The sequence below is a fragment of the Entelurus aequoreus genome, linkage group LG07 (assembly GCF_033978785.1).
Source record: "Entelurus aequoreus isolate RoL-2023_Sb linkage group LG07, RoL_Eaeq_v1.1, whole genome shotgun sequence".
NCBI classification, from domain to species: Eukaryota; Metazoa; Chordata; class Actinopteri; order Syngnathiformes; family Syngnathidae; genus Entelurus; species Entelurus aequoreus.
The window spans coordinates 6,944,543-6,970,006 of NC_084737.1; the positions used below are offsets into that span (position 1 = coordinate 6,944,543).

The 25,464-nt window shown below is 40.1% G+C and overlaps 1 protein-coding gene across 2 annotated transcripts in view; it reads left to right on the forward strand.

The window, feature by feature from the left end:
• kcng1 (potassium voltage-gated channel, subfamily G, member 1) overlaps window positions 1-25,464 on the forward strand; it is a 70,174-nt gene extending 44,710 nt beyond the window's left edge. For both annotated transcript variants that reach the window (XM_062051889.1, XM_062051890.1), the window contains 2 exons: window positions 19,828-20,647; window positions 24,478-25,464. In XM_062051889.1, the coding sequence (XP_061907873.1) occupies window positions 19,877-20,647; window positions 24,478-25,230 (1,524 nt within the window). In that variant the 5' untranslated portion in view covers window positions 19,828-19,876 and the 3' untranslated portion in view covers window positions 25,231-25,464. The remainder of the gene's footprint in view (window positions 1-19,827; window positions 20,648-24,477) is intronic.

The following is a 25,464-nucleotide window of genomic DNA, read 5'->3' on the forward strand; positions in this document are numbered from 1 at the left end:
AGTTATTAATGGCAAACACTAAATATGCAATGTTTTCCTCAAAGAATATTTCAAAGTAGAATAATTGATGTGGATTAATGGGAGCCTTCAATAGGTCAATAAATCATAACATTGATTTTGATTCATTGTTTTTCTTTGAGAAATGACCGTTTAAAAAAAGAAACAGCAGCTTTGTGTTATCAGAGTCACGATTGCAACATTTCACCTGTTTGTTCTTTTATTCCACTTTTTCATGTATTTTTTATTAGTATTTTTAGAATGTTCCGCGGGCCGCACTTTGGACACCTCTGCTTTAGCGCCTGTTGTCCATTTCTGTCTCCTCAACATCAGCACTTTCTTTACTGACATCTTAAAAGTGCTAAAGTAGACTTTACCATCTTTCGCCTCATCCCGCCGGGACTGCCCTTCAATTCTGACCGCGTTTTTAAAAAAAAGCGAGGTGGTGGCGTTGGGCGGGCCGATATGAAGGGGCTCCTGCCCGCCGACCTGACGCTTTTAGCAGCGAGCGACAAAGTGCTTGTGTACGCAACCGGCAAACATTTAGGTCGCTTGACTGCAGCTGGAAGATCAACGGATTGTTTTGCGGAAAGACGGCGCCATGTCACGCTCGCCTGATGTCACGCTCGCGCCATCTTCGATGAGCGTGCGGGCGTGAGGAGTATTTGGCCGTGACTTACTTGATTGATGCAATCTTTTGGTGAAGTTGTGACTGCAGCGCCACCTTGTGGGTACAGTAGCGTGCTGTAATAGTTAGCGTATTAGTTGCCGAGATTTGTGGTGCCCCCTATGGGCTGTGTTGGTAAGACATACATGTCATACCAATATCCTCAAAGTTTGATCATCAGTACACAAGTGATCAACTTGTGGACAATTAATGACATTTTGCTTGATGGCAGCCATGTTTTTTTAACATATCCCTTTTAATCTACAACTATTTTATTCTGAAAACAGGCATAAATAAACTTGCCTTCCGGGACTTGTGAACTCACTCCCTGGGAGGGAATTTTGACCTTTTTTGGTTTTTTTCCTTATTTTATTAACCTGTTTGCATTTTTCTTCCCGGGTCGCCTGTGAGTGATCCTGAGGGGAATTTTTGACATTCTTCTCATTTGGCTCTTCCCGGGACTTGTGGAACTCACTCCCTGGGAGGGAATTTTGACCATTTTGACCATTTTTCCACATTTTGGCCTGTTTTTGCCATTTTCTTCCCTTTTGACATTCTTCTCATTTTGGCTCTTTCCAGGACTTGTGGAACTCACTCCCTGGGAGGTAATTTTGACCTTTTTCGATATTTTTCCACATTTTAACCTATTTGCAATTTTTTTCCTGGGTTGCCTGTGAGCCATCCCGGAGGGTATCTTTTACATTCTTCTCATTTTGGCTCTTCCCGGGACTTGTGGAACTCAATTTCCTTGGAGGGAATTTTGACCATTTTGACAATTTTTCCACATTTTGGCCTGTTTTTGCCTTTTTCTTCCCGACTCCCCTGTGAGTCATCCCGGGGGGGATTTTTGACATTCTTCTCATTTTGGCTGTTCCCGGGACTTGTGGAACTCACTCCCTGGGAGGGAATTTTGACCATTTTGACAATTTTTCCACATTTTGGCCTGTTTTTGCCTTTTTCTTCCCTTTTGACATTCTTCTCATTTTGGCTCTTTCCAGGACTTGTGGAACTCACTCCCTGGGAGGTAATTTTGACCTTTTTCGATATTTTTCCACATTTTAACCTATTTGCAATTTTTTTCCTGGGTCGCCTGTGAGCCATCCCGGAGGGTATTTTTGACATTTTTCTCATTTTGACTCTTCCCGGGACTTGTGGAACTCAATTTCCTTGGGAGGGAATTTGACCATTTTGACAATTTTTCCACATTTTGGCCTGTTTTTGCCCTTTTCTTCCCGACTCCCCTGTGAGTCATCCCGGGGGGGATTTTTGACATTCTTCTCATTTTGGCTGTTCCCGGGACTTGTGGAACTCACTCCCTGGGAGGGAATTTTGACCATTTTGACAATTCTTCCAGATTTTGGCTCTTCCCGGGACTTGTGGAACTCACTCCCTTGGAGGGAATTTTTACATTTTTTGGTATTTTTCCTTATTTTAACATGTTTGCATTTTTCTTCCCGGGTCGCCTGTGAGTCATCCCGAGGGGAATTTTTGACATTTTTCTCATTTTGGCTCTTCCCGGGACTTGTGGAACTCACTCTCTGGGAGGGAATTTTCAATCAATCAATCAATGTTTATTTATATAGCCCTAAATCACAAGTGTCTCAAAGGGCTGTACAAGCCACAACGACATCCTCGGTACAGAGCCCACATACGGCAAGGAAAACTCACCCAGTGGGACGTCAATGTGAATTACTATGAGAAACCTTGGAGAGGACCGCATATGTGGGTAACCCCCCCCTCTAGGGGAGACCGAAAGCAATGGATGTCGAGTGGGTCTGACATAATATTGTGAAAGTCCAACACATCAGCGAAAGTCCAGTCCATAGTGGGGCCAGCAGGAACCATCCCGAGCGGAGACGGGTCAGCAGCGTAGAGATGTCCCCATCCGATGGACAGGCTAGCGGTCCACCCCGGGTTGGGAGCAGAGTAGAAAAGAAAAGAAAAGAAACGGCAGATCAACTGGTCTAAACAGGGAGTCTATTTAAAGGCTAGATTATACAAATGAGTTTTAAGATGAGACTTAAATGCTTCTACTGAGGTAGCATCTCTAACTTTTACCGGGAGGGCATTCCATAGTATTGGAGCCCGAATAGAAAATGCTCTATAGCCCGCAGATTTTGACCTATTTTGGTATTTTTTGGTATTTTTCCACATTTTAACCTGTTTGCATTTTTTCCCCGGGTCCCCTGTGAGTCGTCCCAGGGGGATTTTTGACATTCTTCTCATTTTGGCTCTTCCCAGGACTTGTGAAACTCACTCCCTGGGAGGGAATTTTGACCATTTTGACAATTCTTCCAGATTTTGGCCTGTTTTTGCCTTTTTTTTTCTGGCTCCCCTGTGAGTCATCCCGGGGGTATTTTTGAAGTTTTTCTCATTTTGGCTCTTCCCGGGACTTGTGGAACTCACTCCCGGGGAGGGAATTTTTATTATTTTTTGTCATTTTTCCACATTTTGGCCTGTTTTTGCCTTTTTCTTCCAGGCTCCCTGTGATGTTGATTATTCGTGCAGCCCTTCAGGACATGCACGACAATGACAGGGTAACGACTTCTTGTTAACACACCTCCCCCCAAACTGAGAGCGATAATGCAGGACAGCCATTGTAATAATACATCAAATGAGTTTGAAATGATGCTAAAGTATGGTAATATGACTCAAAATACAGCGCTTAAATCAGCTGCCAGTATATTGTCCTGGTGTACCAAATCATGTGGACGTGAGAGACGTAGACAACCATGAGAGCCAATAAATCATCATCATCATTTTCCCAGTATTCGTCCCTGTGCTGCAGAAATTTTGCGGCGGACCGCACCAACGTCAGGAAGCCTTCTCAAAAAAGACACACTTGTTCTACAAATGCGACGTCCCTGCTAGAATTCCAACACGGCGAGAGGCTCCACTTTGGACAGTTTGGGAATTTAATCATATTCCAGAGACGGAGAGGGGGGAAAAAGAGAGCTGCCACCTCATCATTTCTAGAAACCTCTTAGAGTCCATTAGAGGACTGTTATGGGAGTAGGAAGTGGATTAATGTTTGGGTACGGCAAAGAGACTGGCGTTGCGGTCGTGGTGGTCGTTTTCAACCCAAGGGAAGCGGACCGCACCCGGGTTTCGGATGTCGTCCCGAAAGCCGTTCCCGTGGAGGAATAACAAGGCGTCCATGAATATGTTTGAGCCTCGCCGTCGACTCGCATGTTATCGCTAAATTGGCCAAATGCAGATTCCCTGACTCACGCGCAGATTGGAAGAATCTGTCCAATTGTCCGTGACGCCTCACTTCCACTGGCGTGAAGAGAAAGACATTAAAAGTCCTTCATTGATGGGCCTTCATTTCCTGGCACTCTCTGACCACCATCCATTGATTGATTGATTGAAACTGTAGATTGCACAGTTCAGTACATATTCCGTACAATTGACCACTAAATGGTAACACCCCAATAAGTTTAAGTCGGGGTCCACGTTAATCATACTTGCCAACCCTCCCGTTTTTAGCGGGAGACTCCCGGTATTCAGCGCCTCTCCCGATAACCTCCCGGCAGAAATTTTCTCCCGACAATCTCCCGGTATTCAGCCGGAGCCGGAGGCCACGCCCCCTCCAGCTCAATGCGGACCTGAGTGGGGTTCAGCCTGTTCTCACGTCCGCTTTCCCACAATATAAACAGCTTGCCTGCCCAATGACGTCATAACTGTAGAATGATCGAGGGCGAGTTCTTGGTTTCTTATGTGGGTTTATTGTTAGGCAGTTTCATTAACGTCCTCCCAGCGCGGTAACAACACACAACAACAGCAGTGACTTTTAGTCTACCGTAAAGCAGTTCTTCTGCCGTAAACTGCAATGTTGTGACACTCTTAAACAGGACAATACTGCCATCTACTGGATAGCCTCCAGAACACTGAAATTCAAGTATTTATTTTATTTATATGTATAATAAAATAAATATATATATATATAGCTAGAATTCACTGAAAGTCAAGTATTTCATACATATACATATATATATTTTATATATATATATATATATATATATATATATATATATATATATATATATATATATATATATATATATATATATATATATATATATTATATATATATATATATATATATATATATATATATATATATATATCTGAAATACTTGAGTTCAGCTTGTTGCCCCCCACCTCCCGGTATCGGAGGTTTCAAGGTTGGCAAGTATGACGTTAATCAATTCATGGTCATCCATTCCCTGATATTTCACATAGCATATTCACCTGACCTTTGTTTCACTTTCACTTTTAAACGCTCCTCCGTAAACTTACCCACTGTTTAATCAAATAAACTCATGTTAAAAGAGGGAAGAAGAAGGTGTTGTTTAAGAGAAATACTACCACCCACACTGCAGAAAGTCAGTGTTCAAAAACAAGAAAAAAAATATACAAAAATGAGGGGTATTTTACTTGACCTAAGTCAAATTATCTGCCAATAGAACAAGAAAATTCGGCTTGTCAAGACTTTCCAAAACAAGTCAAATTAGCTAACCTCAATGAACCCAAAAATACCTTAAAATAAGTATATTCTCACTAATAACAAGTGCACTTTTCTTGGTAGAAAAAAAAAAGAGACCTTTTTGCTCAATGTGTTGAAAAATATTCTTAAATGAAGTAAATGCTAGTGCCATTATCTTGACATAATGATATGCGCTCGGCATTACATTTCTTGAAACCAGCAAACTTATACTAAAAACTAATTTATTGTTCTTAATGGAAAGACAACAAGGCAACCGCTTGTTACTCTCGGGGTCTCTTAGCCGCTCAGGCAAATCATATGGTCTAAAGATGCATTTTTCCATGGATAACATGACATCATCGCGCCAAGTGCGTGCTCTTTCAGTCAATTAGTGCGCATATATACAGCCCGGCCCCCGGTTGAATGTTTTTTTATTGTAATTTTGAAGAATTTATCTGAATGTGCATGAACTATTTCTGTTCAAAATAGTTAGAAATGTTAAATGTTTAAATATTAACTGTCAGTTTGCTGTACTGTGCCAACTGTACTACTACATGAGTACGTATTTTCTATTGTTTCATTGAAAATAAAACAGCAAAGTCCATTTGGCTGTCATCTGTTTTAATTATGAGACACGATTGTGTCAAATTGATGATTTTTTTTTTCATGCTTGAAGTAAGAAATGATTACTTTAAAAAAAGCAGTTTTATACTTGTGAGTGTTGATGACACAACAGTTGATATTCTAGTTTCAAGCATGTTTTACTCAATATAGGTCATCAAATCTCAGCAACAAGCTGTAATATCTTACTGAGATCATTTAGGACCAAAACGCTTAAAACAAGTAAAACACTCTAACATAAAATCTGCTTAGTGAGAAGAATTATCTTTTCAGACAGAAAATAAGCAAATATCACCCTTATTATTTAATATATTATTAATTAATTAATATTAAGATATTTAATCTTACTTAGATTTGAGTGTAGTAGCTGTTATAAGTACTGCGGGACTAAATAAGTCATCAGTGCGTAAATTCGGAAGAAAGTTGCATTTAAAAAAACTTGTATTTACAACTGTTTACATCCGGGGTGGCCACACTTTTTGTGCTACTTTTCAACTGACCAAGTGGAGGGGATCTACCTCATTCATATACATCATTTATATTGATTTATTTATGGAAGAGAGGTTTTTGTTAACAAGTTCAAGTTAAAGTACCCATGATTGTCACCCACACACCAGATGCGGCGAAATTATCCTCTGCATTTGACCCATCACCCTTGATCACCCCCCGGGAGGTGAGGGGAGCAGTGAGCAGCAGCGGTGGCCGCGCCCGGGAATCATTTTTGGTGATTTAACCCCCAATTCCAACCCTTGATGATGAGTGCCAAGCAGGGAGGTAATGGCTCCCATTTTTATAGTCTTTGGTACGACTCGGCCGGGGTTTGAACTCACAACCTACCCATCTCAGGGCGGACTCTATAAATGTGTTTAGTGACAATACAAGCATGTTTAACCTTCCTTTCTTTCATGAAGACAAGAATATAAGTTGATGTATTACCTGATTCTGATGACCTTTTTCGGTATTTTTCCACATTTTGGCCTGTTTTTGCCTTTTTCTTCCCGGCTCCCCTGTGAGTCATCCCGGGGGGGTATCTTTGACATGCTTCTCATTTTGGCTCTTCCCAAAACTTGTGGAACTCACTCCCTGGGATGAAATGTTGACCTTTTTTGGTATTTTTTCACATTTTAACCTGTTTGCATTTTTTTCCCCGGGTTGCCTGTGTGTCGTCTCGGGGGTATTTTTGACATTTTTCTCATTTTGGCTCTTCCCAGGACTTGTGGAACACATCACCTGGGAGGGAATTTTGACCATTTTGACCCTTTTTCCACATTTTGGCCATTTTTTTGCCTTTTTCTTCCCGGCTCCCCTGTGAGTCATCCCGGGGGGTATTTTTGACATGCTTCTCATTTTGGCTCTTCCCAGAACTTGTGGAACTTACTCCCTGGGATGAAATTTTGACCTTTTTTGGTATTTTTTCACATTTGATCCTGTTTGCATTTTTTTTCCCGGGTTGCCTGTGTGTCGTCTCGGGGGTATTTTTGACATTCTTCTCATTTTGGCTCTTCCAAGGACTTGTGGAACTCATGCCCTGGGAGGGAATTTTGACAATTTTTCCACATTTTGACCATTTTTTGCCTTTTTTTTCTTGGCTCCCCTGTGAGTCATCCCGGGGGGTATTTTTGACATGCTTCTCATTGTGGCTCTTCCCAAAACTTGTGGAACTCACTCCCTGGGATTGACCTTTTTTGGTATTTTTTCACATTTTAACCTGTTTGCATTTTTTTCCCCGGGTTGCCTGTGTGTCGTCTCGGGGGTATTTTTGACATTCTTCTCATTTTGGCTCTTCCCAGGACTTGTGGAACTCATCCCCTGGGAGGGAATTTTGACAATTTTTCCACATTTTGGCCTTTTTTTGCCTTTTTTTTCCCAGCTCCCTTGTGAGTCATCCCGGGGGGTATTTTTGACATGCTTCTCATTTTGGCTCTTCCCAAAACTTGTGGAACTCACTCCCTGGGATGAAATGTTGACCTTTTTTGGTATTTTTTCACATTTTAACCTGTTTGCATTTTTTCCCCCGGGTTGCCTGTGTGTCGTCTCGGGGGTATTTTTGACATTTTTCTCATTTTGGCTCTTCCCAGGACTTGTGGAACACATCCCCTGGGAGGGAATTTTGACCATTTTGACCCTTTTTCCACATTTTGGCCATTTTTTTGCCTTTTTCTTCCCGGCTCCCTTGTGAGTCATCCCGGGGGGTATTTTTGACATGATTCTCATTTTGGCTCTTCCCAGAACTTGTGGAACTCATTGTCCAAAATGTTTTGGTATCCTGGAGCATTCAAAGTTCCTTTCACTGGAGCCAAGCCCAACTCCTGAAAAACAACCCCACCCCATAATTCCTCCTCCACCAAATTTCACAGTCACCACAATGCAGTCCGAAATGTAGCGTTCTCCTGGCAACCTTCAAATGCAGATTGGTCCATCAGATTGCCAGAGGAAAAGCGTCCAGAGAAGGCTCTAGAGTCTGCTACTCTAGAGTCCAGTGGCGACATGCTTTACACCACTGCATCCCACGCTTTGCATTGGACTCGGTGATGTATGGCTTAGATGCAGCTGCTCGGCCATGGAAACCCATTCCATTAAGCTCTCTGCGTACTGTACGTGGGCTAATTGGAAGGTCACATGAAGTTTGGAGCTCTGTAGCAACTGACTGTGCAGAAAGTCTTTGCACTATGCTGACCTCTCTGTCAGTTTACGTGGCCTACCACTCGGTGGCTGAGTTGCTGTTGTTCCCAAACTCTTTACTTTTCTTATTATAAAGTTGACTTTGGAATATTTAGGAGCGAGGAAATTTCACGACGGGATTTATCGCACAGGTGGCATCCTATGACAGTTCCACGGCCCATTCTTTCACAATTGTTTGTAGAAACAGTCTCCATGGCTAAGTGCTTGATTTGATACACCGGGCCAAGTGATTAGGGCTCCTGATTCTCATCATTTGGATGGGTGGCCAAATACTTTGTATATATTTGCATATGGAGTTGTTGAGGTTTTGCGGTCTGGGTTGAGTAAAAATGCTCATGCCGCATAGCGGTGATGAAGAGGGCACTACGGGGAGCTCGACACAAGCAAGTGAGTCAGCAGGCAATCTGGAGAACATGCCTTGCGATGGCGCTGGCACACGGAGAGGCCAGACCGCCGCCGATCTGGCGGAGGGAACAGCCTTGTTGCCTGTCATGATCCCGTTCTAGCGCTTTCCTTCTTGCGAGAGGAGCAAACGCGTAAAATCCTCCAGCGAGTGTAGGGAGAGGGAAAAAAAGCACAGCAGCCGTTTAAAGTGAGGACTCAAAACAGCCTGCAGGGGTTAAGTGTGATTTAATGCAGTAGGAGAGCGGCGTAGGCCCGCGCACGTCCACGCTGCTGGTGCATTGTGGGAGTATTCCTGACCTCTCAAGCATTCGCTCGACTTTAAAACACAGAGGACGCTCTTACTCCGTGATTATTCTAGGCTTCTCATGCTGAGGAACTGTAGCTGTACGCCCCAACCAGACCTCAAATGAAAGGATCTCTTTGATATTCGCCTTTTAATTCATTAAAAAGGCTCAAACCAAACTGATGTAGGTCAAACTACACTGCAAAAACTGAAATCTAAGTAAATGTAATATATCTCAAATAAGGGTGATATTTGCTTATTTTCTGTCTGATAAGATAATTCTTCTCACTAAGCAGATTTTATGTTAGAGTGTTTTACTTGTTTTAAGGGTTTTGGTCCTAAATGATCTCAGTAAGATATTACAGCTTGTTGCGGAGATTTGATGACCTAAATTGAGTAAAACATGCTTGAAACTAGAATATCAACTGTTGTGTCATCAACACTCACAAGTATAAAACTACTTTTTTAAAGTAATCATTTCTTACTTCAAGCATGAAATAAAAAAATCATGAATTTGACACAATTGTGTCTCATAATTAAAACAGATGACAGCCAAATGGACTTTGCTATTTTATTTTCAATGAAACAATAGAACAGGGGTGTCCAAAGTGCGGCCCGCAGCTAATTGTTTACCGGGCCCGCCACACATTCTGCAAAAATTGCAAATTTGATAATATTGAAAAAAAATTTTTAAACATTTTAAAAAAGTGGAATGAGGTGAAATCTAACAAGAAAAAGTTGCAATGTTGCCACAAAGCTGCCATGCAGGCTGTTTTTTTTTTTTTTTTTTTTTTTTTTTTTTTTGCCATTGCTAAAAAAAAAAAAAAAAGACTAAAAATCTATGTTATAATGAATTATTATTTGAAAAATATCACTTGAAAATGTTTTATGTGGAAAAAATATTGCATATATTGTGTGGTTGCCATAAAAAACATAAAAGTTTTATTTGACAAAAGAGCATAATACAAACAAAATAATAGTTCAAACGTAAAAACGACAGATACGTCTGAAGTTGATCTCGTAATTTAAGTGTTATAAGTAAAAAAAAAAACTAATAAAAATGTATCACTTTATGAGTGGGGGACCTTTTGGATCCCAAATATATTTAGTAGTATTTTATTTAACATTTCACTGTGATTACTCAAAAATATTAAAGAATTAAAATCAATGGTGTCCTGCATTATTGATATTTTAGGGCTCTAGTTACTAAATACTGCATATTTCAGTTTTACTATAAAAAACAAAGTTGTCTTCGACAGAAAAGGCATAAAACCTTTTTTTTTTTTTTTTTTACTTTATATCAACCTGAAGTTGATATAGAGATTTACTGTAAGTGTTAAATAAAAAATAATAATAATTTGACTTATTTTTTACATTTTAATGACTGAGACCCTTTATGGTCCCCGGGAGCCCTAAACGTTAAAAACAAAAAAAATCCATATATTTTGTTAAGGTTTGAAAATGAAAAATATCAAAATGGCCCCCGCATGCTTACATTTTTCCTTGTGCGGCCCTCAGTGGAAAAAGTTTGGACACCCCTGCAATAGAACATACATAATTATATAGTAGTACAGTTGGCACAGTACAGTAAACTGACAGTTAATATTTAAACATTTAACATTTCAAACAATTTTGAACAGAAATAGTTCATGCACATTCAGATAAATTCTTCAAAATTACAATTAAAAAAAATTTGCCCGGGGGCGGGGCTGTATATATGCACACTAATTGACTGAAAGAGCAAGCACTTGGTGCGATGATGTCATGTTATCCATAGAAAAATGCATTTTTACACAATATGATTTGCCGGAGACCCCGAGAGTAACAAGCGGTTGCCTTGTTGCCTTTCCATTAAGAAAAATAAACTAGTTTTTAGTATAAGTTTGTTGGTTTCAAGAAATGTAATGCCAAGTGCATATCATTATGTCAAGTTAATGGCACTAGCATTTACTTAATTTAAGAATATTTTCCAACATATTGAGCAAAAAGGTCTCTTCTTTTTCTACCAAGAAAAGTGCACTTGTTATTAGTGAGAATATACTTATTTTAAGGTATTTTTGGGTTCATTAGGGTTAGCTAATTTGACTTGTTTTGGAAAGTCTTGACAAGCCCAATTTTCTTGTTCTATTGGCAGATAATTTTGCTTAGTTCAAGTAAAATACCCCTCATTTTTGTATTTTTTTCCCCTTGTTTTTGAACACTGACTTTTTGCAGTGTATGCCAAGCAGTTAACAATAGTCAAAGAAAAAAACATGTTTCTGTCGACGCCCACTCAGACTAGCTGACATAAGGGGTTGTCGACATAACTAAAATCAATAATGTGAAAAGAATGACCCATTTTTCAAAGAAATGACGCAACGCCAGCAGTCGACGGTGTATGTCAACATCACTTATTAGCAACTAGAAAAGCACTCAGAGCGCAGACCTCCGCCAGGCCCTACCTCCCGATAGTAAACAAGTCCTGAATCCAGACTGCAATCCGGATCAGTTGTGATGATCCATTGCCCGGATTATGTTTTGTTTTAGTTTAAGGCCAAGTCGTTGAACCCCTTAAATCAGTGTTTTTCAAAATTTTTAGAGCCAAGGCACATTTTTTGCGTTGAAAAAATGCGGAGGCACACCATCAGCAGAAATCATTTAAAAAACAAAACTCAGTTGACAGTAAAAAGTCGTTGTCGCAATTGTTGGATATGACTTTAAACTAGGAATTCCTGGAAATTTGTTGAACGTGGAAAAATGTTGAATGTCTGGGATGAGTTGAATGTGTTGTAGGTGGAATGGTTGGAATGGGTTGAAAAATGTGGGAATTGTGGAAGTTTGAACAATGGACAACTCATTTTGAATGGGGAAAATGAAAAAAAAAAAAGGAATCATGGGAAATCCGGGATTTTTTTTAGAATTGTTTAAGTAGGGCACACAATTCCTGAACAGGTTGAATATTTTGAAGTTGGAACGGTTTGAATCGGATAAAAAATGTGGGAGTTGTGGAACTTTGAAAAATGTCCCATTGATTTCAATGGAAATTTCCCCCAAATTTGGAAGTTTCGGGAAAAGGAATTTTTTCATATGGGTCGAGAAATGTTGAAGTTGTAACATTTTTAATTGAGAAATGGCATTAAGGAATTTCGGGAAAACCGGGAATTTTTCCGGATAAAAAAAAAACTTAATTTTTTGTCCTGATTAAGAGGAATGTTTTGATGGTGCAACAGTTGAAGTGGGTTGAAAAATGTGGAAGTAGTCGACAGAAAAAAGGGTGGAAAAATGGTTTGAAAAAACAGGAATTCTGGAAAATCCGGGAATTTCTATGAACTTGGAAAAATGGTAGTTTGAATTTTCAGGGTGAGTGGAATGTGTTGAAGGTGGAATGGTTTGAATGGGTTGAAAAATGTGGAAATAGTGGAAGTTTGAACAATGGGAAAAATGTCCCGGAAAACCTTGAATTCTGGGAAATCTGGGAATTTTTGGAATTTGTCAAGGGAAAGCCCGCGATTCCCGAATAGTCTGAACAGTTTCAAGTTGGAACGTTTGGAATCGGGTGAAAAATGTGGAAGGTAGAGCGCGCCAAAATCTGGAGAAGGAGAAGAATAACAAACAGATGAATCCTGGTGTAGAAAAGCATATGTGAGAATGTTTTGGAGCTTTCACACAATAATAATAAAGGTGGCATTGAGTCAACAAAGTGTCTAGAGCAGTGTTTTTCAACCTTTTTTGAGCCAAGGCACATTTTTTTGCGTTGAAAAAATGCGGAGGCACACCACCAGCAGAAATCATTAAAAAACGAAACTCAATTGACAGTAAAAAGTCGTTGTCGCAATTGTTGGATATGACTTTAAAGCATAACCAAGCATGCATCACTATAGCTCTTGTCTCAAAGTAGGTGTACTGTCACCACCTGTCACATCAAGCCATGACTTATTTGGAGTTTTTTGCTGTTTTCCTGTGTGTAGTGTTTTAGATCTTGTCTTGCGCTCCTATTTTGGTGGCTTTTTCTCTTTTTATGGTATTTTTCTGTAGCAGTTTCATGTCTTCCTTTGAGCGATATTTCCCGCATCTAATTTGTTTTTTGCAATCAAGAATATTTCAGTTGTTTTTATCCTTCTTTGTCATGTCATGTTCGGATGTACTTTGTGGACGCCGTCTTTGCTCCACAGTAAGTCTTTGCTGTCGTCCAGCATTCTGTTTTTGTTTACTTTGTAGCCAGTTCAGTTTTAGTTTGGTTCTGCATAGCCTTCCCTAAGCTTCAATGCCTTTTCTTAGGGGCACTCACCTTTTGTTTATTTTTGGTTTAAGCATTAGATACCTTTTTACCTGCACACTGCCTCCCGCTGTTTCCGACATCTACAAAGCAATTAGCTACCGGCTGCCACCTACTGATATGGAATAGTATTACAAGCTCTAGACAGCACCGACACTCAACAACAACACATCATTTGCAGACTAGAATTACTGGTTTGCAAAAAATGGTGAAATTAGCTCCTCTCCCACGGCACACCAGACTGTATCTAACAGGACACTATTGTGCCGCGGCCCAGTGGTTGAAAAACACTGCCTTAAACAAATAATTATTTAGCCTAAGCCCCGTTTCAGCCACACTAATTCAGCGTTTAAGGTCCCCCTCCTCGGACAAATTTTTACACGGGTAAGTCAGCCGTGTAATTCTTGAATCTTTTGTATGGACTCATTGATCGTTTACAAACTGAGTTCGGAGAGGAAGTGACGCCAGAAAGACAGCGCCCCACACAGGAAGTGACGTCAGAAAGAACGCACCACAGCCAGATTCATAACAAAGCGGTTTCGTAGCTCGGAGCTAACCGCTGCAAATATGGAGGCGAGTCATCCAGACATGCCCGTGTTTCTCCTTCTTCTTGTGGAAATCACACATGAATACCTTAAGAGAAAGCGATTGCCGCTATTTGGGATACAACACTTCTCAGACGGCAGGAGAACCGGGTCAGCTGTGTTTCTACTTAGTGAAAAACTTTGTCCATTTGTCGAAGGAGAGACAACGAGAATGCAAGGTTTTTGCTTTGCAGTAAAATGTCTTTTTCTGCGTCTGTGTCTCTCTCTCTCTCTCTCTCGCTCCCACTCCAACTCCAACTACGTGTCTCGCCCAGGCTGCTGCTAATAAAGGCGAGAGGTGATTAGATAACAAGGCCCACCTGGGCCATCTACTCACCTGTCGCTGTCTTCGAGGCCGGTCCGCAGGCCACGCCCCCCTCCACAGGGTCCCTTTTTTTTTTTTTAAGTCTTTGGTATGACTCGGCCGGGGGTTTGAACTCACAACCTACCGATCTCAGGGTTGATAAGGTGTACAATGTAAATAGTCATGAAAATAAAGAAAAGGCATTGAATGAGAAGGTGTGTCCAAACTTTTGGCCTGTACTGTACATATACATATATATTTTTATGTTTTACTTTTCAATTAACTATTTTATTTGAATTATTACTAAATATCCGTAATTGATGGCGATACATTTTTTATTTAACTTAAATATTTTTTACATGCCTGTGGTTGAAATATCGAAGTCATATTAAACACAAGCGTACATTTTGGAAGTATTTCTCAGCTCCCTGGCTGGCACACAAGTAGCATTTTGCCGGAACATTCTTTTTCTCCTGACTGTAATCAGGAGTGTGACAGTGCAGGTGTCTAATAAGCATTCACTCGCTCACTTTTCCCTCCGCGCTCTCCTCCTCCTTCCTGGAACTAAACAATTGTTTTTTAGCAGAGGAGATGAAGGCGCTGACATTTTCCTTCCTAATTTAGTGTCTGTGTTTTTACAAATAGTTTTTAACACGTTTTTATTGGCCAGCATCTTATTCCGGAAGGCCCGTATCAGAACATTTAAAAGGCCACGTGTTTTTTGAAGCAGTAATATTTTCGTTTTTGTGGTGTCAATACAGCAGAATCTCCATTTATCAACGCCTCTATTTGCGGCATTTTCCATTTACATGGCGCCAAATTAGGGTTGTCTCGATACAAATATGTTGGTACCGCTACCAACATGTACACTACCGTTCAAAAGTTTGGGGTCACCCAAACAATTTTGTGGAATAGCCTTCATTTCTAAGAACAAGAATAGACTGTCGAGTTTCAGATGAAAGTTCTCTTTTTCTGGCCATTTTGAGCGTTTAATTGACCCCACAAATGTGATGCTCCAGAAACTCAATCTGCTCAAAGGAAGGTCAGTTTTGTAGCTTCTGTAACGAGCTAAACTGTTTTCAGATGTGTGAACATGATTGCACAAGGGTTTTCTAATCATCAATTAGCCTTCTGAGCCAATGAGCAAACACATTGTACCATTAGAACACTGGAGTGATAGTTGCTGGAAATGGGCCTCTATACACCTATGTAGATATTGCACCAAAAACCAGACATTTGCAGCTAGAATAGTCATTTACCACATTAGCAATGTATAGAGTGTATTTCTTTAAAGTTAAGACTAGTTTAAAGTTATCTTCATTGAAAAGTACAGTGCTTTTCCTTCAAAAATAAGGACATTTCAATGTGACCCCAAACTTTTGAACGGTAGTGTATTTCCATACTTTTCTAAATAAAGGGCACCACAAAAAATTTCATTATTGGCTTTATTTTAACAAAAAAATCATCTGCACACTCTTGGCATTCTCTCGATGAGCTTCGATACTTTTCTAAATAAAGGGGACCCAAAAAAAAAATTGCATTATTAGCTTCAAGCACACCTGTGAAGTGAAAACCATTTCAGGTGACTAACTCTTGAAGCTCATCGATGCGCCAAATTAGGGTTGTTGTGATACCGATATTTTGGTACCGGTACCAAAATGTATTTTAATACTTTTCGATACTTTTCTAAATAAAGGGGACCACCAAAAAATGGCATTATTGGCTTTATTTGAACAAAAAATGTTAGTGTACATGAAACATATGTTTATTATTGTAATTTAGTCCTTAAATAAAATAGTGAACATACTAGACAACTTGTCTTTTAGTAGTAAGTAAACAAACAAAGGCTCCTAATTAGTCTATGCAGTAACATATTGTGTCATTTATACACCTATTACTTTGTACACTTTATAAAGGACAAGCTGCAAAAATGAATTAGTAATCCACTTGTGGCTGTCGGCATGAAGGACTTCCTGTGTCGTTCCGTACAAACGAGGCATAATGATGCAATATGTACATACAACTAGCCTGAATAGCATGTTAGCATCGATTAGCTTGCAGTCATGGATTGAACAAATATGCCTGATAAGCACTCCAGCGAATCAATAACATCAACAACGCTCACCTTTGTGCATTCACGCACAGCATAAAAATTTTGGTGGACAAAACGAGACAAAGAAGGCGTGGCATGAAACACGTCTTTCTGTGGCGGCGGCGGAGAAAGTTGTACATGTGAACAAACTACGATGAGTTCAAGGATCGTTGAAATTAGTAGGACAAAACGGTGCTTGCCAAATACTCTCATCAGTGAAGGATGTATAACATAAACAGTGGGATTTCTGACACGTAGGAAGGTTTGTGTCACGTTTGTCCTCCTACAGAAAATATATTAAAACAAAAAATATATTTTTTTCTTCCATTTTCACACATCTCTGAAAGAGTTCCAGGGAGCCACTAGGGCGGCGCTAAAGAGCCGCGGGTTGCTCACCCCCGCCCTAGACATAACCTAGACCTAAAGTATGTGTTTTTGTAAATAAAGACAATTTAGTTTGCAATGAACTGGCCATGCAGGATGTTGGGTTTGTAGAGAGTTGTATTTAACCTCTTAAAGGCCTACTGAAAGCCACTACTACCGACCACGCAGTCTGATAGTTTATATATCTATGATGAAATCGTAACATTGCAACACATGCCAATACGGCCGGGTTAACTTATAAAGTGCAATTTTAAATTTCCCGGCTGAAAACGTCTCCATATGATGACGTATGCGCGTGACGTCAACGGTTGATACGGAAGTATTGGTACCCCATTGAATCCAATACAAAAAAGCTCTGTTTTCATTTCAAAATCCCACAGTATTCTGGACATCTGTGTTGGTGAATCTTTTGCAATTTGTTTAATGAACAATGAAGACTGCAAAGAAGAAATTTGTAGGTGGGATCGGTGTATTAGCGGCTGGCTGCAGCAACACAACCAGGAGGACTTACTTGGATAGCAGACGCGCTAGCCGACGCTAGCCGCCAACCGCACGGATGATCGGGTGAAGTCATTCGTCCTTCCGTCGATCGCTGGAACACAGGTGAGCACGGGTGTTGATGAGCAGATGAGGGCTGGCTAGTGTAGGTGGATAACTAATGTTTTTAGCATAGCTCTGTGAGGTCCCGTTGCTAAGTTAGCTTCAATGGCGTCGTTAGCAACAGCATTGTTAATCTTTGCCAGGCTGGAAAGCATTAACCGTGTATTTACATGTCCCTGGTTTAATAGTATTGTTGATTTTCTGTCTATCCTTCCAGTCGGGGGTTTATTTATGTTGTTTCTAAATGCATTTGAGCCCGATGCTATCACGTTAGCTCAGTAGCTAAAGAGCTTCACCGATGTATTGTCGTGGAGATAAAAGTCACTGTGAATGTCCATTCCGCGTTCTCGACTCTCATTTTCAAGAGGATATAGTATCCGAGGTGGTTTGAAATACAAATCCGTGATCCACAGTAGAAAAAGGAGAGAGTGTGGAATCCAATGAGCCAGCTTGTACCTAAGTTACGGTCAGAGCGAAAAAACATATGTCTTGCACTGCATTCTAGTCCTTCACTCTAACGTTCTTCATCCACAAATCTTTCGTCCTCGCTCAAATTAATGGGGTAATCGTCGCTTTCTCGGTCCGAATCGCTCTAGCTGCATTGAAAACAATGGGAAATTTTGAGGAGTCCTTCCTCTGGTGACGTCACGCTACTTCCGGTACAGGCAAGGCTTTTTTTATCAGCGACCAAAAGTTGCAACTTTATCGTCGATGTTCTCTACTAAATCCTTTCAGCAAAAATATGGCAATATCGCGAAATGATCAAGTATGACACATAGAATGGATCTGCTATCCCCGTTTAAATTTTTTTTTAAATTCATTTCAGTAGGCCTTTAAGGCTCAAGCTGTTTGTTTACATGCTTTTTTTATTTATCTTTGCTATTTGGGCTTATTGGACCCTAATTAGAATACAAACTAAGAATCATCTTTTGATATGATGTACTTAGTAACCATAAGTACACAAACGTGTACTTCATATTTAGTGACATGCTAATTCTTATTTTTACCCTTTTTTCCCCCAAATTCCATTGTATGTTCTACTCTTCTGACACCACCAGATGGCAGTATAAGTGTCCACATAAGTGGCCATAAGACCCCAATTCAGTAGTGTACACAATTTTGGAAATAAGAGCTAAAAAGGTGCTGTCCACGCATGTGGCCACTGAGCCTTTAGAGGTTTAAAGATGAAATATGCTACTATTAGATGATCATTTGTTATAACAAATCAGATTAGAGTAACTTCTTATATGCATGTAATACTTTGCCTTGTACATTATACACACTCGCGTTATCTGACCTCACACTCTTCATTTTTGCCGTTATCTCCCACACAGTTTGTATTTTCATGTCTTTTTTTGTAAAAGAAAAGTAAAATTGAGTAATAATGCTTTCTAAATTCATGGCATTTGTATGCATTATAAATATGTTTGTTTTATTTTGTACATTTATAACCTCTTATGGCCCAAGCTGTTTGTTTACATGCTTTTTTTTTATTTCTCTTTGCTATTTGGGCTTATTGGACTCTAATTAGAATACAAACTAAGAATCATCTTTTGATATGATGTACTTAGTCCATAAGTACACAAACGTGTACTTCATGTTTAGTGACATGCTAGTTCTTATTTTTACACTTTTTTTCCCCCCCCAAATTCCATTGTATGTTATACTCTTCTGACGCCACCAGATGGCAGTATAAGTGTCCACATAAGCGGCCATAAGACCCCAATTCAGTAGTGTACACAATTTTGGAAATAAGAGCTAAAAGGTGCTGTCCATGCATGTGGCCACTAAGCCTTTAGAGGTTTAAAGATGAAATATGCTACTATTAGATGATAATTTGTTATAACAAATCAGATTAGAGTAACTTCTTATATGCATGTAATACTTTGCCTTGTACATTATACACACTCGCGTTATCTGACCTCACACTCTTCATTTTTGCCGTTATCTCCCACACACTTTGTATTTTCATGTCTTTTTTTGTAAAAGAAAAGTAAAAATGAGTAATAATGCTTTCTAAATTCATGGCATTTGTATGCATTATAAATATGTTTGTTTTATTTTGTAAATTTATAACCTCTTAAGGCCCAAGATGTTTGTTTACATGCTTTTTTTTTTATTTCTCTTTGCTATTTGGGCTTATTGGACTCTAATTAGAATACAAACTAAGAATCATCTTTTGATATGATGTACTTAGTCCATAAGTACACAAACATGTACTTCATGTTTAGTGACATGCTAGTTCTTATTTTTACACCCCCCCCCCCAAAATTCCATTGTATGTTATACTCTTCTGACACCACCAGATGGCAGTATAAGTGTCCACATAAGCGGCCATAAGACCCCAATTCAGTAGTGTACACAATTTTGGAAATAAGAGCTAAAAGGTGCTGTCCACGCATGTGGCCACTAAGCCTTTAGATTTAATGTAATTGTGTTTCTAAAACCCATGTCATTTGGTCAGGTGACAGCGTACAGGTGTCAGGTGTGGTCATGCGAGCAGGCCAGTGAAGATGACCCTGCTGGCGGGTGACGGCTCCGGCTCCGACTACGACTACAGCGCCCTGAGCTGCGCCTCCGACGCCTCCCTGGACCCTCCCCCGCAGCAGGAGCAGGAGGCCCGCAAGGGAGCGTTCTACAAGAGGGCGCAGCCGGCCCCCCAGCCGGGCCCGGCGTCACTGTCCGACGCCCGCAAACTCCACGCCATCATCAACGTGGGCGGCATGCGCTACCAGCTGCCCTGGACCACCCTGGAGGACTTCCCGCTGTCCCGCCTGGGTCAACTGCACCTGTGCAGCAGCTTCGACGAGATCATGCGCGTCTGCGACGACTACGACGTGGCGCACAACGAGTTCTTCTTCGACCGCAACCCCTGCGCCTTCCGCACCATCCTGACCTTCCTGCGGGCGGGCAAGCTGCGCTCGCTCAGGGAGATGTGCGCCCTCTCCTTCCGGGAGGAGATGCTCTACTGGGGGGTGCCGGAGGAGAGCCTGGAGTGGTGCTGCCGCCGCCGCCTGCTGCACCGCATGGAGGAGTTCGAGGCCATGGAGCGAGCGGCGGAGGAGGACGAGCTCCTGCGGGATCTGTCCGAGTCGGACAGCGGGGGGCGCCCCGCCGAGTCCCGCTTGAGTCGCTTCATGTCCAAGCTGAGAGACATGGTGGAGAGGCCGCACTCTGGACTCCCCGGGCAGATCTTCGCTTGTTTGTCCGTCTTGTTTGTCACCATCACTGCGGTCAACCTGTCCATCAGCACCATGCCCGCCATGAGGCAGGAGGAGGAGGAGGTGAGTAGGCGCCATCCTTGATACTGTCTAAACCAGTGTAGTTCAACCGTGAGATACAGTCTGGTGTGCCGGAGATTATCTCATTTCACCTATTTGAGTTAAAAATATGTTTTGCAAAGCAGTAATTATAGTCTGCAAATGATGTGTTGTTGTTGAGTGTCGGTCCTGTCTAGAGCTCGGCAGAGTAACCGTGTAATACTATTCCATACCAGTAGGTGGCAGCAGGTAGCTAATTGCTTTGTAGATGTCAGAAACAGCGGGAGGCAGAGTGCAGGTAAAAAAGTGTCTAATGATTAAACCAAAAATAAACAAAAGGTGAGTGCCCCTAAGAAAAGGCATTGAAGCTTAGGGAAGGCTACGCAGAACGAAACTAAAACCGAACTGGCTACAAAGTAAACAAAAACAGAATGCTGGACGACAGCAAAGACTTACTGCGGAGCAAAGGCGGCGTCCACAATGTACATGACAATCAACAATAGCCGCACAAAGAAGGATCAAAACAACTGTGATATTCTTGATTGCTAAAACAAAGTAGATGTAGGGAATATCGCTCAAAGGAAGACATGAAACTGCTACGGGAAAATACCAAAAAAGAGAAAAAGCGCGAGACAAGAACTGAAACACTACAATCCAATCCACCTTATTTGTATGGCACATTTAAACAACAAAAAATGTTTCCAAAGTGCTGCACAACAATATTAAAAACCATATTAAGATATTATCCTGAGCTCCACCAATGACTGAATAAAAACCCCAACAACAAAAAATATATAAAACCAATATAAAAATAAATAGGATTAAAAACTATTTTAAAGGGTAAAACCAATTAAAACATAGAAATAGTGCATAAATAGTGAAAAATATTACTTGCAAATATGTAAATAATGCATGTAAATAGTGAACAATAATACTTGTAAATATGAAACCAGTGCACAACTAGTGTAAATAGTGAACAATAATACTTGTAAATATCTAACCAGTGCACAACTTGTAAATAGTGAACAATATTACTTGTAAATATGTGCTTTAAAAAAAAAAAAAGTAAATATGTAACCAGTGCATAACTAGTGTAAATAGTGAAAAATATTACTTGCAAATATGTAAACAATGCATGTAAATAGTGAACAATAATACTTGTAAATATGAAACCAGTGCATAACTAGTGTAAATAATGAACAATATTACTTGTAAAAATGTAACCAGTGAATGACTAGTGTAAATAGTGAACACTAATATTTGTAAATATGTAAACAGTGAATGACTAGTGTAAATAGTGAACAATAATACTTGCAAATATGTAACCAGTGCACAACTAGTAAATAGTGAACAATATTACTTGTAAATATGTAACCAGTGAATGACTAGTGTAAATAGTGAACAATAATACTTGTAAATATGTAACCAGTGAATGACTAGTGTAAATAGTGAACAATAATACTTGTAAATATGTAACCAGTGAATGACTAGTGTAAATAGTGAACAATAATACTTGTAAATATGTAACCAGTGAATGACTAGTGTAAATAGTGAACAATAATACTTGTAAATATGTAACCAGTGAATGACTAGTGTAAATAGTGAACAATATTACTTGTAAATATGTAACCAGTGAATGACTAGTGTAAATAGTGAACAATAATACTTGTAAATATGTAACCAGTGAATGACTAGTGTAAATAGTGAACAATAATACTTGTAAATATGAAACCAGTGCATAACTAGTGTAAATAGTGAACAATAATACTTGTAAATATGTAACCAGCGCACAACTAGTAAATAGTGAACAATATTACTTGTAAATATGTAACCAGTGAATGACTAGTGTAAATAGTGAACAATAATACTTGTAAATATGTAACCAGTGAATGACTAGTGTAAATAGTGAACAATAATACTTGTAAATATGTAACCAGTGAATGACTAGTGTAAATAGTGAACAATAATACTTGTAAATATGTAACCAGTGAATGACTAGTGTAAATAGTGAACAATAATACTTGTAAATATGTAACCAGTGAATGACTAGTGTAAATAGTGAACAATAATACTTGTAAATATGTAACCAGTGAAGGACTAGTGTAAATAGTGAACAATAATACTTGTAAATATGTAACCAGTGAATGACTAGTGTAAATAGTGAACAATATTACTTGTAAATATGAAACCAGTGCATAACTAGTGTAAATAGTGAACAATAATACTTGTAAATATGACACCAGTGCATAACTAGTGTAAATAGTGAACAATAATACTTGTAAATATGTAACCAGTGCACAACTAGTAAATAGTGAACAATAATACTTGTAAATATGTAACCAGTGAATGACTAGTGTAAATAGTGAACAATAATACTTGTAAATATGTAACGAGTGCACAACTAGTAAATAGTGAACAATAATACTTGTAAATATGTAACGAGTGCACAACTAGTAAATAGTGAACAATAATACTTGTAAATATGTAACCAGTGAATGACTAGTGTAAATAGTGAACAATAATACTTGTAAATATGTAACCAGTGAATGACTAGTGTAAATAGTGAACAATAATACTTGTAAATATGTAACCAGTGGATGACTAGTGTAAATAGTGAACAATAATACTTGTAAATATGTAACCAGTGAATGACTAGTGTAAATAGTGAACAATAATACTTGTAAATAGGTAACCAGTGAATGACTAGTGTAAATAGTGAACAATATTACTTGTAAATATGTAACCAGTGCATAACTAGTGTAAATAGTGAACAATAATACTTGTAAATATGTAACCAGTGAATGACTAGTGTAAATAGTGAACAATATTACTTGTAAATATGTAACCAGTGCATAACTAGTGTAAATAGTGAACAATAATACTTGTAAATATGTAACCAGTGAATGACTAGTGTAAATAGTGAACAATATTACTTGTAAATATGTAACCAGTGCATAACTAGTGTAAATAGTGAACAATAATACTTATAAATATGTAACGAGTTCACAACTAGTAAATAGTGAACAATAATACTTGTAAATATGTAACTAGTGAATGACTAGTGTAAATAGTGAACAATAATACTTGTAAATATGTAACCAGTGAATGACTAGTGTAAATAGTGAACAATAATACTTGTAAATATGTAACGAGTTCACAACTAGTAAATAGTGAACAATAATACTTGTAAATATGTAACTAGTGAATGACTAGTGTAAATAGTGAACAATAATACTTGTAAATATGACACCAGTGCATAACTACTGTAAATAGTGAACAATAATACTTGTAAATATGTAACCAGTGCACAACTAGTAAATAGTGAACAATATTACTTGTAAATATGTAACCAGTGAATGAGTAGTGTAAATAGTGAACAATAATACTTGTAAATATGTAACTAGTGAATGACTAGTGTAAATAGTGAACAATAATACTTGTAAATATGTAACCAGTGAATGACTAGTGTAAATAGTGAACAATAATACTTGTAAATATGTAAACAGTGAATGACTAGTGTAAATAGTGAACAATAATACTTGTAAATATGTAACCAGTGAATGACTAGTGTAAATAGTGAACCATAATACTTGTAAATATGTAACCAGTGAATGACTAGTGTAAATAGTGAACAATAATACTTGTAAATATGTAACCAGTGAATGACTAGTGTAAATAGTGAACCATAATACTTGTAAATATGTAACCAGTGAATGACTAGTGTAAATAGTGAACAATATTACCTGTAAATTTGAATGAATGAGTTGAGGCCAGTCTGTGCTAGATTACGCAATGCAGCGGTGCCCCCTGGTGGTCACCAAGCAACAGTACTCGTGTGTGTGTGTGTTGCGCAGGGCACGTGTTCCAAGATGTGCTACAACATCTTCATCGTGGAGACGGTGTGCGTGGCCTGGTTCTCCCTGGAGTTCTCCCTGCGCTTCATCCAGGACCGCTCCAAGCTGACCTTCCTGCGCCAGCCCCTCAACCTCATCGACGTGCTGGCCATCCTGCCCTACTACATCACGCTGCTGGTGGACACCACCTCCGAGGGCCGCGCCGGCGGCAGCTACCTGGACAAGGTGGGCCTGGTGCTGCGCGTGCTGCGGGCGCTGCGCATCCTCTACGTGATGCGGCTGGCCCGCCACTCGCTGGGCCTGCAGACGCTGGGGCTGACGGCCCGCCGCTGCACGCGCGAGTTCGGCCTGCTGCTCCTCTTCCTGTGCGTGGCCATCGCCCTCTACTCGCCGCTGGTCTACCTGATCGAGAGCGAGATGGGCGCGGCGCCGGAGTTCACCAGCATCCCCGCCACCTACTGGTGGGCCGTCATCACCATGACGACGGTGGGCTACGGCGACATGGTGCCGCGCAGCATCCCGGGCCAGGTGGTGGCCCTGAGCAGCATCCTGAGCGGCATCCTCCTCATGGCCTTCCCCGTCACCTCCATCTTCCACACCTTCTCGCGCTCCTACGTGGAGCTCAAGCAGGAGCAGCAGAGGCTCCTGCAGAGGAGGACGCACTTCCTGCTCAGGGGCCACCTGGGGAGCAACCTCTCCCTGGAGAGCGACATGCTCTTCCCCATGACCACGTCCGGCGCCCGGGTCGCCTGAAGACCAGGTAAGGACCAGAACTTTCCCACAGACGCAGCCTTTCCGTGTAGCATCCGAGCGAGAAGAAGGTCATCTGGCCATCGCGCAGCGATGAATATCAAACTGATACCACACTCACTGATGACACCTACATCCTAAATGCTCCAATTCTAGCTCATCTAGACCAGTGGTCCCCAACCTTTTTGTACTTGCGGACCGGTCAATGCTTGAAAATTTGTCCCACGGACCGGGGGG